The sequence below is a fragment of the Haliotis asinina genome, chromosome 3, assembly GCF_037392515.1.
Source record: "Haliotis asinina isolate JCU_RB_2024 chromosome 3, JCU_Hal_asi_v2, whole genome shotgun sequence".
NCBI classification, from domain to species: domain Eukaryota; kingdom Metazoa; phylum Mollusca; class Gastropoda; order Lepetellida; family Haliotidae; genus Haliotis; species Haliotis asinina.
In genome coordinates this window covers 24610765-24626256 of record NC_090282.1, presented here as the reverse complement: position 1 = coordinate 24626256, position 15492 = coordinate 24610765, and the positions used below count along the sequence as shown (strand labels likewise).

Below are 15492 nucleotides of genomic sequence, written 5' to 3'. Positions count from 1 at the left end.
GGGTGCCAGAGCCTCTATCAGCTCTGTCTCTCATACACTCTCCTAAACCAATAGCCGACACATCAGCTACAGGCAAGCACCTGCCTTGTCCAGGTATTGATGGTCAGCTTACAGTACTGATGTGATGCCACATCACTGTTTAACCTGTTGATCCAGTGACGACAACCAGCCTGTTATTTCAGCTACTTCACATTCTTGACGGATTGCAAGGAACCCAAGGCCTGCACCATCCTGTTGCGTGGGGCCAGTAAGGACATCTTGCATGAAGTGGAGCGCAACCTCCAGGATGCCATGAACGTGGCACGGAATGTCCTCCTTGACCCCACCCTGGCCCCAGGTGGTGGCGCCACAGAAATGGCACTAGCACAGGTATTTCTCTGCTAAAAACTAATCACTTCAGAATCAGTAGAAAATGTTTGTAAGAAGCCCAGGCAGTGAACTGGAAGGATTCAGTTGTATTTTGTGTAAATTTGTGAATTATGTTGGACTGATTGTCCTACCTTGTCAGTATTGAATCGTAAGTGAAACTAATTAAATATCAGTAAGTTATCTCATGTAGTCATTAACTGGTGGATGTACATTGCAAAATGTGATTAAGCCGAAACCAAGTTTCTTTGTTGCAGTGACACTTAATACTTTCATGACTTTGAAATTATGTTATATTTTATTGTTCATGACAATACCTTCTGTATGGTCCTTTAGGCTCTGAATGAAAAGGCAAAAAGCATCACAGGGGTACACCAATGGCCATACCGGGCTATCTCTCGTGCTCTGGAGGTGACACCAAGGACTCTCATCCAGAACTGTGGGGCCAATACCATCAGAACTATCACAGCTCTCAGGGTACTTTTCCCGTTAAATATCTACAATTAAGAGCTTGTTTCATGTTCTTGACCTGAAATACGCCTTTGCTGATACAAATAACAAGCTGTTACTGGAAAAACATATTCATTGATAAATTAGTAAGTACATAAGTACATGTGGATGGTGGCATAAGAGAAAGCTCACCCAACCATACCACACATATTTGTAACTTATAAACGTTACTTTCTGGTCTGAGACGCTGTAATATAGGTGGAATATTGCTAAAAGTGGTGTAAAACCTACTCGCTCAGAAAAGTGTTGCATTCTCTTTTTATTATGATGTGAGTGAGTAAGCGTGGCTTTATGCACTCAGTGTAGGAAATGGAATCAGGGTCTTCAGCACGATGAGCTAACATTTTGTCCACCAAGCCACCCATATACGGTGTAATCGCTGTGCAAAATAAGTAATGTGATGAAGAATGCATCAAGTAACTGTAGCATGTATCATGATGATAAATGTATGCATATAATATTCATATACCATCTCTTTGCACAACGAAACAATTCTTTTAGTTCATGTGGATGGTGGTACAAGGGCAAGCTCACCCAACAATACTACACATGAATGAAATTCACATGCTGTCTTGGTAAATGCCTTGTTCCTCCTCCAGGCAAAGCATGCAAAGGGCGACAGTGTGACCTGGGGTATTGATGGCGAGACAGGTGCCATCGTTGACATGAAGCAGTTTGGTGTCTGGGAACCTGTCACTGTGAAGAAACAAGTTTTCAAGACTGCAATTGAGGTTGGTGATACTAGTGTGTCTCATCTGGCTACTGTAGATGTTGCAAGGTGCACGGATAACTAACACAGATAACTACAGCTATGTCTTGCTTGTTTTATGGTATGGCTGAAATATTGCCAGCTGTTGGTCACCCTCAGTGTCGGTCTTGGTCATTTGCTTGTCCAGACACAACTAGTTGCAGCCCATTGGATTACATTCCAGCTTTGTAGATAACTGAAATATGTAGGCTAATGGAAACTGGACCAAACAGCGAGTGTTCACATCAATGCAGAAATTTGCATTTTTGATGCTAAAAACATGCAAACATTATATTGCATGTGTAGTTTGCATGCATAGATTCTGATCTCCTAAATTTAAAAAAGAACATTAAAACACCAGCATATAAAAAAAGCAGTAACTTTTGAAATGATACAGGATTGTAATGAACAATTCATGTAAAAAGGTTTTCGCTATAGTATTAGGCTCCGTCTGTCCGTCCATACGAATTGGAATATCTTAAGAACCTTTCACTAGATTCTTTTCATATTTGGTATGTACGCTCATCATACTAAAAGACAGGTCTCGGTTAAGTTTGGTGACCTACACCCAACCCTTGTTAGCGAGATAACTCAAGAACCATTCCCAGAATTTTCTTCATATTCAACACCAAGCTTATTCTAGGGAAGGTGCAGGGCCCAGTTGATTTGTGTGACCTTCACTTAATTTTCAAGGTCATGGCAACAATTTTAATATTTCAGCATGTTAAGCTGCATGTTAAGCTTGTCAGTTACCTCAAGAACTGTTCCCTGGATTTTCTTAACATTCGACATCAAGCTTCATCTAGGGAAGAGGCAAGGCTCAGTAGATTTTGATGACTTTCAGTTAATGTTCAAAGTCATGGAGATGCTTTGATGATTTCAGCATGTTCACCTACATGTTAAGCTTGCCAACACAGTATCTCAAGAACTGGTCACCGGATTTTCTTATTTTATTTCTGCACATACTCCTACAAGCCCTACCGTGAACGCGTACAGCCATTCATGTTGTAGAGGTATGATGACCCGAGGTCAACCATGTCTTTGTTTGATGACATGATTCATTAAATTGCCATTTAGTGCAAGTGTTTGTCATGTAGACAAATTCCAGTCTGCTCCCAGAGGGACTAATATGGAAATTTTCGAAAATGTTATCAACTCCACCTCACTCGCCCACTCAATAACATTTTAACTCCTCCATGCAGACGGCAGTTCTACTGTTGAGGATCGATGACATCGTGTCAGGTGTAAAGAAACAGGGAGGTGATGCTGCTGCTGCTGCCCAGGCCGCTGCCCCCCAGGCGTCAGAGGGCCCAGAGCCCTGAGCCACACCCACCGACAGCTTCCGCAACAGCTCCACCTGACCTGGATTCTGCATGGTTGTCATAATTGTCACAGCATCAACATTTCTCCACCAGTGTATGTCAGCGACACTACTGATGTCCCCAACATTTATATATGAGAAACAGAAGGCTTTCTAGTATCACTTCATACACAATTTGATTAAGCAGAAATATTGGGCAATAAGATGGAATATTTATTTTCCTCTGGTGAAAGACTCTTAGAATCTGTAATGATTGTCAATATGGAACAGTTAGCTCTGTGAACAATGTTGCCATCAAAACATGCTTTTCATAATTCATGTCCTCATCAGATATTCACTCCATTGCACATGTCAATATTCCTTTCTCTCTATGACTTAGGAGTTAAAAGTGTCCAATACAAATATCAGTCAGTGCAAGAACATCGCCTTTGTCCGACTTTGTAATCTTGTCATGTCAGTTATTAATTATTCCTTGTCTCAGCCAAATGTGAGGAATATTGAATTGTACTGTATGACATATCCTTCTATTCTTGATTCTATCCATGTACATTATGCTGGCAATGGGGAAATGAAATGAACAGACAAGTGGGTTGTAATAAAGTATTTATACTGATCAAAGTTGTCACTAGATAAAGTTCTCCCTTTCTGTGGTTGCCATGGCGTCACCTGTCAACAGGTTCACATGGCATCCATTGGATGAAGTGTGCTGTACTGTTTATTTCTTGCTTTCATCATGTCAAGTGCTATTCTATTGTTTATTATTGCCCAGGCCGTAACAGATACAATGTCTTGGGCTGTACTTGTTTTTGTACACAAAGCAAAAAAAAACAGGCCAATAAACCAAAAATGTTCTGTCTGCATTAGTTGTGTTATAATTGGCTCCAGGTGTGGAGTAACTGTATTAGAAAATTGTGTACCTATTCTTACCTAGCAAGCTAAAAACTGCGACACACTTGTGGATTCATTTGATAAGTGAACATACTTAATTGTCAATGCTGAATTCTTGGAAGCTGACTTGTTTCTTTAGTCTTACTTAGAATTGGACTTGAACTGTTCAGGTCATATCAGGGTTCAGCTTTTTAATAATGGTGGGGTGTACACATTATATGACAAAGAATAATACAAAAACTTTACTTTCTAGTGTGCCACGCAGTAATTTTGGTGGAATATTGCTAAATGCAGCTTAAACCTTGCTCACAAAAGCTTTACATTCTCATTTATCATGTGAGCATCGTTTTACACCCCTTTTGGCAATATTTTAGCAATATCACGATGGAAGACTTCAGAAATGGCCTTAACACATTGTACTCATATCGGAATCGAACCAGGGTCTTCAGCATGAGAAGTGAACGTTTTATCTATTGAACTACCCCTTCGTCCCATATACAATGTAATCGTTCAAAATAACAATTGTGATTAAGCGTACATAAAACTATAGCGTGTCACGATAATAAATATATGCATATAATATTCATTCATATACCATCTGTTAACACTGTCAAACAAAACAATTCTGTTGAACTCTTTAATGCTACGAAAGGCTATCAAAAGAAGTTAGCCTCACTAAGAAAAGAATACAAATGTAGCTGTTCTTATGTGTCATTTATTCTAAATATTTTCTATCAACCTTGAGCAAAATTGAATTTTGCTATGATCAAGCCTCACGATCCCCATTTTGTTTGATTTTATCTTGGTACCCCAACCCGTGAAGGTCCCGGGGTAGAATAGGCCTTCAGCAACCCATGCTTGCCTTAAGAGGCGACTAACGGGACCGGGTGGTCAGGCTCACTGATTTGGTTGACACATGTTATGGGTTCCCAATTGCATGTTGTTGATCACTGGATTGTCTGGTCCAGACTCGATTATTTACAGACCGCCGCCATATAGCTGAAATATAGCTGAGTGTGGCGTAAATCTAAACTCACTCTTAGTATCCCTAAATCTGTAATAAATGCATCATAAACTTCAAGAAACAACGTAGATATTAAAGTGCATAAAAATCAGTTTGCAATTTGAAACAAGAATCGCTTGGTAAAGAGACTCCCCTTCAGGTTTACTGAAAGAGCTTGTTTTTGAGACGCTAACCAAGCCTTTTCAGATAACTTATTCTTATGTTTTCACTTATTCATACACGATTCCAAATGCAAGGGTTCAAACTGAACACTGAATGGATACCCAAGCGTTATCTCTCAATATATGGTACCAGTGCCAGCTTGAATATCTGGACACATTCTTTTAAAAGGGTGTATCCTTAGAAAAACAGCCCCCGTGTGAATCTAAATCAAGCAATCCAAATCTTGGCTGATTATGACGGGAAGTCAACCACTGGAACTACACCCAAAATTGCACATCCCAGTACTACCACACCTTGTTAAAACAACCCCGCACCTCCCATTTTTAGGTAATAGAATAGCCCAGGATGTGCACTGAATTGAAACAACAGATAATGGCCCTGATCGCCTAGGCATATTACGTTTTGACTGCCCCTCGTTTGTCAATACAACATGTTTATGTCCTTTTTTTTATATCATGAATGGCTCAAGGTACTAAGTTCGGTCAATACCAACTGATAAGCCAAATGCTCCCTTGAAGTACAAACCAGATACAGGTACTCTGAGATCATCAGTTTGTGTGAATTAGCAAGATAGTCATGGTATATCTTGAACCCTTCCCAAAACACATGCGTCTGTACGTTCACCAATATCGTGCACCTAGAAACCTCCTGCGCCTGAAGTCCCTTTATACAATATTTTTACCTAACCCTGTACACTATTTCGGGGAGTACATGTCAGGCATTTCTTCAGGTTCAGCAAGTCAGTGAAGGTCCCGGGGTAGAATAGACCTTCAGCAACCCAGGCTTTCCATAAAGGCTACTATGCTTGTCGTAACGGGCGACTAACGGGATCGGGTGGTCAGGCTCGCTTACTTGGCTGACACATGTCATCGGTTCCCAATTGCGCAGATCGATGATCATGTTGTTGATCACTGGATTGTCTGTTCCAGACTCGATTATTTACAGACCGTCGCCATATGGCTGCAATATTGCTAAGTGCGACGTAATACTAAACTCACTCACTTAGAGTTTGTGGCGCGTGCTTTATGAGGCCAGTCGGGGATTCGTCTCAATTCATTGCGTGCTGTTTATGTTCCCTGATATTCATCAAAACAAAATCACCCTACGAGTTGATGGTGTTAATACTGTCTAGGCTGTTGATTTTGTGTATTCGTCTGTCTTGGTAAAAGTTGCTCGGCAAATCTCGTTTAAACCTTGCTCCTGCCTGTGGGATTGCTGATAAACCACAAATGACGCCATGTTGAAAATACATATCACTCTAGGACTGACGGAAGCCATTAAATTTTTTTATAACTCTTACAATGATAGGGCATGTTTAGATTTGTTCGTTACGATTCACAAATTAAACTGGTGGTAAATGACGTGCGGTCAATGACACATTTGACTAAACAGTTGCCTAAATGTCCTTGGCTCTGGAAAAAAAAGAAGAGTATCAAATTGCCATTAAAGACGTCACAAGAACATGTGATAAGTGACAAACCAATAAATGATCCACACAAGTATATGTCCATATGTTACCTGAACGCATGGGAATATCTGCCCAAACCAAGCATCCGCGTTGTCATGCCTCTAAAACCAGGCGAGGTGTGTGAATTGTAACCCAAAATTTCCCAAAGACGTTTTTCTTTGTATTCACCGAACGTATTTGAAAGGTTCTTGACTCATGTCGACACTTCTGGGGAAGGGTTGAACGCATCGACAGTTCTGGGAAAGGGTTGAACGCATCGACAGTGTATCGGAGGCGCATGCAGACAGTGTAGGTTACAATGACAGTGATTTATCCTTTCAATACAAACAATTACGGCAACCGCCCCTGTAAAACCCACGGACACAGGTATCGTGTGGACCAACCTGGAAACGGGGTCGAAACAGGACCCTTGTCCATTACGATGGATTGTTGTACAGGAATGAATATACGCTTGGAATTTCAGTTCATTACGGTGCCCTGTGAAATTCTGATCCCCAAGATCCTAAAGGACATGATGGAAACCTCGTTGCACAGAAAATTGCGGCGTCAAACATGCCGTCTAATAATTTATCACAAAAGAATGACCCATCAAATAATCAGTTCCAATCGTAATGTTTCACTGCTGTTAAACCCAACAGGTTAGCGATGCTACTTCAACCGTATTAATGACAGTCCAAGAAATGGTAACTATTTGCGGCAGCTGGAGACCACCTGCTCTCTGAAGACAAAGGATTCTTGGGGATCGCGACACAAGGAGATGACGTGGAGTGTGTGTCACTCGTTTGAAGTTGGATTCAGGATAGTGGAAAGTGCATATTTTAATCTCACAAAAGGCGATGGATTAATTTTGACATCATTTGATTGTCAGGGAGGGCAGGGAATCGTTTTGTTGTTTGTTTGTTGTTTTTTCTAAAAAAAAAATTATAAAAAAACCCGGCCTGTTCGTCATCCAACGGAACTGAAGAATGGCCAAGAGAGCATTAAATCGAGGTCGTGTAATGGTGGAATGGACATTCTATAGTGAGGCATACGTAACAAGGGGTAGTGAGACGTACTCGGATCAGAGATGACAGCTATTGTTTCACCCCCATGACAGTCAGAACACCTACGGATGATTGGTGGATCTGAGGACACATATTTCCTTGTGCTTACTTTCTCAGAGGGCGGAAGGTCGCGAGTTCGATTCCCGGCCGCGTCATACCAGAATATGTTAAAACATGGTTCTTGTTGGTCCATCATTTTGTTAATGGGTACAACACGGACTGGTTAAATCGGAGTAAATGTAATGTGTCAGAGTAGGATATTCATGCTTAACGGTGGCATGGTATCTCAGTTTTAGCCGCACTATGAAACCAGCTTAAGTCTGGACTAGTACAAGCAGCCACACACTCTCGCACATGCATGTCGTAATATCGCAAATATGAGCAAAATGAGTAATATGAGCAAAATATTCGCAAGTACGACATTATATGTCATTTCCCCTCACCTTAGCTACTATCTTATCAGGGTTTAACAACGAAATTAGATCGCTTAATACATCCACAAAGACATCTACTATGTAGCATAAATTACGGAGAAAGAGTGAGTTAAGTTTTACGCCACACCCAGCAATATTCCAGCTATATAGCGGCGGTCTGTAAATAATTGAGTCTGGACCAGACAATCCAGTGATCAACAACATGAGCATCGATCTGCGCAATTGGGAACCGATGACATGTGTCAGCCAAGTCAGCGAGCCTGACCACCCGATCCCGTTAGTCGCCCGTTACGACAAGTATAGTCGCCTTTTATGGCAAGCCTGGGTTGATGAAGGTCTATTCTACCCCGGGACCTTCACGGGTCGGAGAAAGACCATGATACATCGAAGTATGAAGGAATCAAAATGGAGTTACCACCATGTCAAGATCAACTAACACTAACATGATTGTGTACCATCGTGGTCAATGCCATTCTCGACATCATCAAGTGTTACGGTTAAATCGATATCATCAAGTGTTACGGTTAAATATTGGCCGTGACACAAGGTGTAAGGAATTTGATACACAGGTAAGTGATAACTGACACAATCCTTGTTATACTGCAGGTGAGTGAGTATGGTTTTACACTGTTTTCTGCAATATTCAGCTTACATCAAAACGTTACACTTTGGAAATACGCTTCACACAGTGTACCCATGTGGAACCCGGGTCTTCGGCGTGACGAGCGAACGCTTTAACCTCTAGGTTACCCCGCCGACCCTTATACTACAGGTAAAGGTGAGGTTCGGACTGAGGGGGTGAGGGTGAGGAAGAACATGAAGATATGAAGGTGAAAATGAGGATGAGGGTAGGGGATGGGGGCATGAAGAATTGGGTTAGGGACATGGTAAGGATGAGGGTAAGAAAGACGGTGAGGTCGAGTCCACTGAGTGAATAGTTACGAGTCAAATGTCTTGTGGTGATCGTGGACCAATACTGGAGGCTGGAGTAAATTTGGCTACGACATGAAAACGTGATAATGCGACACTTTGTGTCGTGTGTAAGTAATGCACAACTCGTAAATCACGGAACCTGCTCTAACATCGACAGGTCTACGAGTGTAGGTCAAATAGTGTAGCGTTCTTTGTGATACACCGCGTGACAAGTATGAGAACAGTCCACCTGCAGAAGATAATGGTGCGCGTCACCTCAAGTCGCAGACAGCCTCAAGGTACAGGTATGTTATGTCCATGTTGTTATGTCACACTATTGTCTTATACTCTTGTGTTGTTACATTGGCAATATCGTCCATCCAACCTTTCATGCTCACGATTACAATCTACTTTGAGTTATACACCATTTGTCATATTGTTATGACATTCAGTGTAATTGTCCAGAGCCTCTTTCCACAAAACACTAAGGTGATCGTAAGTCACCATGGCAACCATAGTTCTGGTTAAAAGTGGAAGTTAAGGTTACTCACCCTTAGTCAAGGCGGCTTCGTGCAAGGAACTCCAGTTCAGTAAACATTTCATAGTCACAGAAGTCCCAATATTTGACTGTTGTTTAACGCCGCACTCAGTAAAAGTCCAGCTATATGACGCCAGTCTGAAAATAAGCAGACAATCCACTGATCGACATCAGGATCATTGAGTGAGTCAGTCAGTTTAGTTTTACGAAGCAAATATTTCAGCTATATGGCGGCGATCTGTAAATAATCGAATCTGTCAAGAGCTGTGATCTACTGATTTGGGAGGCCAAGTCAGCGACCACACGATCCCGTTAGTCGCCAGTCACGTTAATCTCGGGTTATCAAAACCGATACTATCCCGAATTTTCCCTTGTTAGAAGCCCCAATTCCTGACAACGGAATGTCGGATGCCGTAGGAGTTTCAGTCGGAAATATCTAGAAGACTGAGATTTGATCCAAACCTAATATGCGACGAAAGAAGGTCTAACGTCGCTTACAGGATTAATACACCCATACCTATACATGGACGTATGTGTGTTAGCCTGTATCACAGTCCCTGAACCACTTTATTTTCCTTGCCTACCCTCATTGCAATGTTAAGCGCAAAATGAAGCAAGTCTAGATTTCCTCAGGTTTAGTCTCCCATCTCACCGAGGCTCCTAAATGAGTTTATTTGTAACTATCGAAATTATAGGCTAAGCGTTAGTCTGATAAGTTTGTATGTGTGACTGTGTGTCTGTGTGTGTGTGTGTGTGTCTGCAGTTGTTTGTAGTGGTCAGCCTAATGATACATATATGTAGGAGAGAAACATATATCTTGGAGAGACACCATGCTGAAGATAAACATGGATGCTCCAGCTAAACACGTATACATGCAGTGCGCTAGGCTAGTGGATAAAGCATTCCCTTGTCGTGCGGGTTCGAGTCCTCACGTGGGTACGATGTCTGCTGTGGGATTATTATAAATTGACCCACAACCATTCTCACTTACTGAAACACTGTATGCTGTCTCTGAGTCAGGTTGTCCTAGCTTCATTACCATTATGCTGTGCGAACTGCCCACCCACCGTGCAGGTGTCCCATCCACTCTATGACGTCAGCGGTACCCGAAATCTCCATTTGTGAATAAGGTTTTACGCCGCTTAACAGTATTCCAGCCATCATCGCGGCCGGGAACATCATCATCATCATCATCATCATCATCATCAAAGTCTTTATTACGTATGAAGGCAACAGGCCCATATACATAGTAATATAATCTTCGAAACAGGCATAAAACATGAAACAGTTCTTAAAGGATTCAACATTTACCTGTCTGCCTGACTTAATTTGTAACATTAAAAATAGGCTTCACACATTCACATATTGTACCCATGTGGGGATTCGAATCTGGGTCCTCAGTGTGACGAGTGGACGCTTTAACCATCAGGCTACCCCACCATCACATGAAACAACACAACAAACCATAATATCTGTCTTTTCATAAAGTTTATACGGCACATTGCCTTTATAAACGACTGCCATTTCATACGTACTTCCGATGACGGAATCTGACAGGATACTGATTAAAACGTAAATGTTACATCGCTACTCCAGCTCAGCTACTTGTTGTGTAGTTCGCGGAATGAGCCAAGCAGATCCGAGTGCAACGTGTGTGTCATTTCGTGAGTATGAGAGCTTACTGAAATATTTACGCTTAACTGGGAGTTCTACATGACCACAGTTAAGGCATTAGGTGCCAGTATAACATTCTGGTAAATGGGTGCCTTTTGTGATCTCACTGCACGATGAATACACATAACTGATTGTAAGCTATTGGGCCTATCGTCCGCCATTCACATCTGGACGATGGGCTTATCATGTGTTTTAAAAAAGTTACTGTCCACAGAAATTTGAACTGTTTACCCTATTTGTCACCTCCAAACGTTTAGTTAAAATGTATAAATTTCCACACCGACTGACAAAATTCTGGATAGGTTAGGTACAGATTTCAGGTATTGGTCACAGTAACTCAACGTGCTTTAGGACACATGTATATTTTTACTGGCAGACCTAATGTGGTTTTAGTGGATATTGCCAGGTGTTGTGGCACAAGAATAGTTTTATCCAGTCAGGTTCTCACAAGTGATATTTTTGTCATTAATAGGCACTTGGGACCACCGTGCAAGAAACTGCTATCGATTTCCCCCCTTAAACACAACTTTATTGCCAAGTTTACGTTTAGGTGTTAGGAATTAAGGCAATTGCCACCAGACTTTGCATTCTCACGGGCAGAATTAACTCTGTAATCACTGTCCTGTTATTAGCAATTGAATCCTGCGTTAACAGAACATATCTCTTAAATAGGTCGTCTGACTATTTGGTAAGTGGTCAAAATATTTATGCTTGGGCGAGCCAAATCATATTATTACGTCAGCTAACACTGTCAAAAGCATGAAAACGACGGTGTAAATCAATCCACGTGCACGATGTCAATTTCAGCTCAGTGCACGTGCCGATCTGAGCAGACGATAGTTAACCCAGCTTGTTGAGGTGACAGACATTAATCTGCGCAGTTGAGTGTAGCGAACGAGTTGCCCTGGGCTGGGCACGATTGGGAAGTGTGACTGTGAGGCCGTTGGGTGTACACTTGATCTGCAGTCGTGCTGCGGAGTCTGCGGGCCACTGACATCACACGCGGACACACAGGTATATAACCAGTTCCATATTTCAAACGAACCTTAAAAAACTGTCCTTTATAGGCATTCGGCATCTTGTCTGGGTGTGCTGAGCTAGGTCTGAAGCTGGAGGTGGTCTGGTGGTTAAAGCAGTCCTTCATCACGTTTAGACCCGTGTCGATTCCCATATTCGGCAACATGTCCTATTGCTGCTGGAGTATATCTAAAGCGCCGTAAAACTACACTAACTCATTTACACCTGCACACTCATCTCGGTAAGAGTTCCACCCGTACCCCCACCCCAATCAAAAGCCAAAATTACAAACTGACATGCATACCTCACCCTAAATATACGGGAAGTGTTCCTTCCGTTCCCCCTTATTCTCTTTTCCGCATATTAACAAAGGTAACACTAACTTGACTAACTGGTTCTACCCTATATTTTGTACTTAATTTTAGGGCAATTTGTTATTTTTGTGAGTCCTCTAATAACTGTTGTGTTAGGTTTTGGGGGTCGGGAGGAACTCTTACCATACATTCTATGAACTAGAACAGGTATGAAAAACAGCATATTACACCGGGGAAGGTGGAGATATTCTAAGTAAAAAGATGTGGGTTACGGGCGGAACTCCTTCCTTGACTTGTCACCTTAATCACCTTACTCACATTTCTTAGTGGGTTATTGCCGTGTGTTGAAGGTTCTGTGCAACTTTGGACATGCCTCTTCAACTGACAAACAGCTACGTTACGAAATATTGTTTGAAGCGACCGCAATTTCAAACCACTTACTTGTTAAACTTCATCGAGTTTCATTTCAGAAGTGGGGAATTGCAATACAGACAAACAATGCGAATAACAGCTTATTTATTTCGCGAGTGCGACGTTTCGATACAGATTATTGTACCGTTTCCAATATCATGCTCAACTCTTGGTCACCCGCGAATACCCCAATAATATGTCCTTGTGGGTGAAGCAATACCTTGTTTTTACGTTTTACCTGGTTAAAGTAGAACGCATACACTTGATACTTCTGAAGATAGTTTCATGTTCTTTCAAAAATGCATAAACAAAAATTGTTGACTCATGGCTTCCTCTACCTGTATCAGACAAATCAGTGGTCGATATTAATGGGTAACATCACCTGCCAGTAAGACACGATGGCGCACAATTAGTCAAGACAGGTAAAGAACACTCCACTTAGGAAATGCACGAAGTATTTTGCTAGGCGCTTTGGAGGTCGTCTTAAAACCATACATTCAGTCTAGGGGTGGTGCCAATAGATCGCAACATAAAACACTGACTGCGTTCTGGGCGTCCAGGAGAGTGTCAAACAGACAAGATGGTTAAGCCCATCTGAGAAATCAACTTCAGACTGCCCGTAACGTTACTGGCTCCCCTCAGCGTAAGGGCGCCCAGCTGTATGCCCGGTTTTGCTGAAAGGTGACCAGTCTGCGTGCTTGATATGGTCCAGAAAACATCTGTGTTTCAGTTAACAGGAGTAGACGTAAGCCTTCTTTACAGATGAGTCAAGGAGTACTTACCGTCGTTGGTTTTATTCACGTCGGATGGAACGCTAAAGCGTAAATTAAGCGTCTGGATTCAGTGGTTGGAGCGTATAGTGTTGTAAGGGAACGATTCAAACAGCGTTGGGGTGGTCGAGTTGGTAAAGCCTTCGCCCGTCACCAGGTTCGATTTCCAACTTGGACACAATGTGTTATACCTCTACCCGGTGTCCCTCGCCTCTACATAACTGGCATACTGCTTAAAGCGGCGTAAAATCATATTCAGTCAAGACTACATGCCATAAGATTCCTCAAATGGACACCAATAATCATCATGTGATCGTTTTCATATTGGCCATGTCTGCATTTCCCCTGTTTGCAAAGGTTCATCAATTCTCAGAATGTGTTCAGGTTGTTTGCAAGGAGAAGAGCACAACCCAATACCCTCATGTCAGTCAAAATCTGCCGTGCATGAAATATTTCAGCCATTATATTTATCGAATAGATCTATTTCGTATGAGACATTTTGTTTGGGAATTTACTGAACAAATGTATTTAACCAGACATGCTCTCTATGCAGTAAAGTATTTCGCAGTAACGTAATTTCCTCCATCCACTAAGTGTCAGACGGAAACCAAGGCTTGCTTTGCAGAAGTTGTTTTGAAACTCCACATACCTTTCAGGACAAGGTATCAGGGTGTGGAGGAAGCGTTGAGGTAAAGGACTCTTGACTTACATGGCATATGAATCAGTGTTAGAAGATATGAAACGTAAAATGTTTCCATTCCCACGATGAAGGTGTGCATCATTTGTGTGTAAGTTTGTAAATATTCTGTTTAATGTATCCGTCAGCCGTTGAACTGATTGTGATCACAGAAACTGCGAGAGACGGTGGTTCACTATTTCTGTGTTGTGATATACAATTCAGGGACCTCGAGTAGAGCTTTTATTGCGATCTTCACCCATGCGTCCTGTTTCGTCAATGTTAAATAATGCATAATGCTCGACCACATCACAATGCCCTATTCGTACCAGACAATAAATAAAAAATGGCCAAGCGCATGTTTAATCTCAATGGGATCACTAACGATCTGAATGACATTTTACTCATGCAGTTATTGAGTCTTGCACGGGCTTTGTGATATCTCATAAATAGCTAACATGTAATTTTCCCGTATATTGTTAATGGTTCTCGTCAAGGGAGTCGAACTCTTGTCACAGTGTTGTTGTTATTCGATCTCATAAAGAACGTCAAGTGAAACACGTTCTAACATCTCACAACTGATGGCGTTCTGGTCAGATAGCGTGATGGCAACTGCGTATCGTGATGAGTGTTTTAAGACCTAAACTAACTAACAGTCATACAAGTGACAAGCAAACCCTCCCAATTCCCCCACGCGCAGTATTGATGATATTATTTTACCATTATCTCGGAGAGTATAAAACGTTTTATACTGATACGTAATCACAACCTGCATAGCTCTTCATTTGCCGTGTCTGTTGAAACGCCGTTACTCATTCAAAGAGTCATTCCATCTTTCAGTGAGTGTGAGTTTGGCTTTACGCCGCAATATTCCAGCGATATCACGGCGGGGAACACCAGAAAATGGGCCCCACACATTGTACCTATGTGGGGAATCGAACCCGGGTCTTCGGCGTGACGAGCGAACGCTTTAACCACTAGGCTACCCCACCGCCCCTCCATCTTTCAGACAGAGTATGCTTAATTTTACGTCGCTTTTAGCTATATTCTAGCAATGTCACGGCAAGGGCGCCAGAAACTGGCTTCAAACCCAGGTTCTCCTTGTGACGAGCGAACGCTTTCAATACCATGCTTCCCCATCGCCCCTATCTTTCAGACTGTAGCAGAGCTAACCCATCTTTCTTTTCATTGAAGCAAAGTTAATGGAAACTAGAGT

The 15492-nt window shown here is 42.0% G+C and overlaps 2 protein-coding genes across 4 annotated transcripts in view; both read left to right on the top strand.

Annotated features, from left to right (window-relative positions):
* The window catches only part of LOC137277734 (T-complex protein 1 subunit gamma-like), a 223035-nt gene extending 219234 nt beyond the window's left edge, over positions 1–3801 (top strand). For both annotated transcript variants that reach the window (XM_067809632.1, XM_067809631.1), the window contains 4 exons: positions 183–369; positions 703–843; positions 1476–1607; positions 2827–3801. In XM_067809632.1, the coding sequence (XP_067665733.1) occupies positions 183–369; positions 703–843; positions 1476–1607; positions 2827–2946 (580 nt within the window). In that variant the 3' untranslated portion in view covers positions 2947–3801. The remainder of the gene's footprint in view (positions 1–182; positions 370–702; positions 844–1475; positions 1608–2826) is intronic.
* Positions 3802–9146: 5345 nt separating this feature from the next.
* The window catches only part of LOC137277732 (kinase suppressor of Ras 1-like), a 68423-nt gene continuing 62077 nt past the window's right edge, over positions 9147–15492 (top strand). The window contains exon 1 of one of the 2 annotated variants that reach the window (XM_067809629.1): positions 9147–9181. The gene's annotated coding sequence lies outside the window, so the exon portion shown is untranslated. Of the gene's footprint in view, positions 9182–11898; positions 12103–15492 lie in introns of those variants that run through there. The other variant, XM_067809628.1, reaches the window with a different exon arrangement.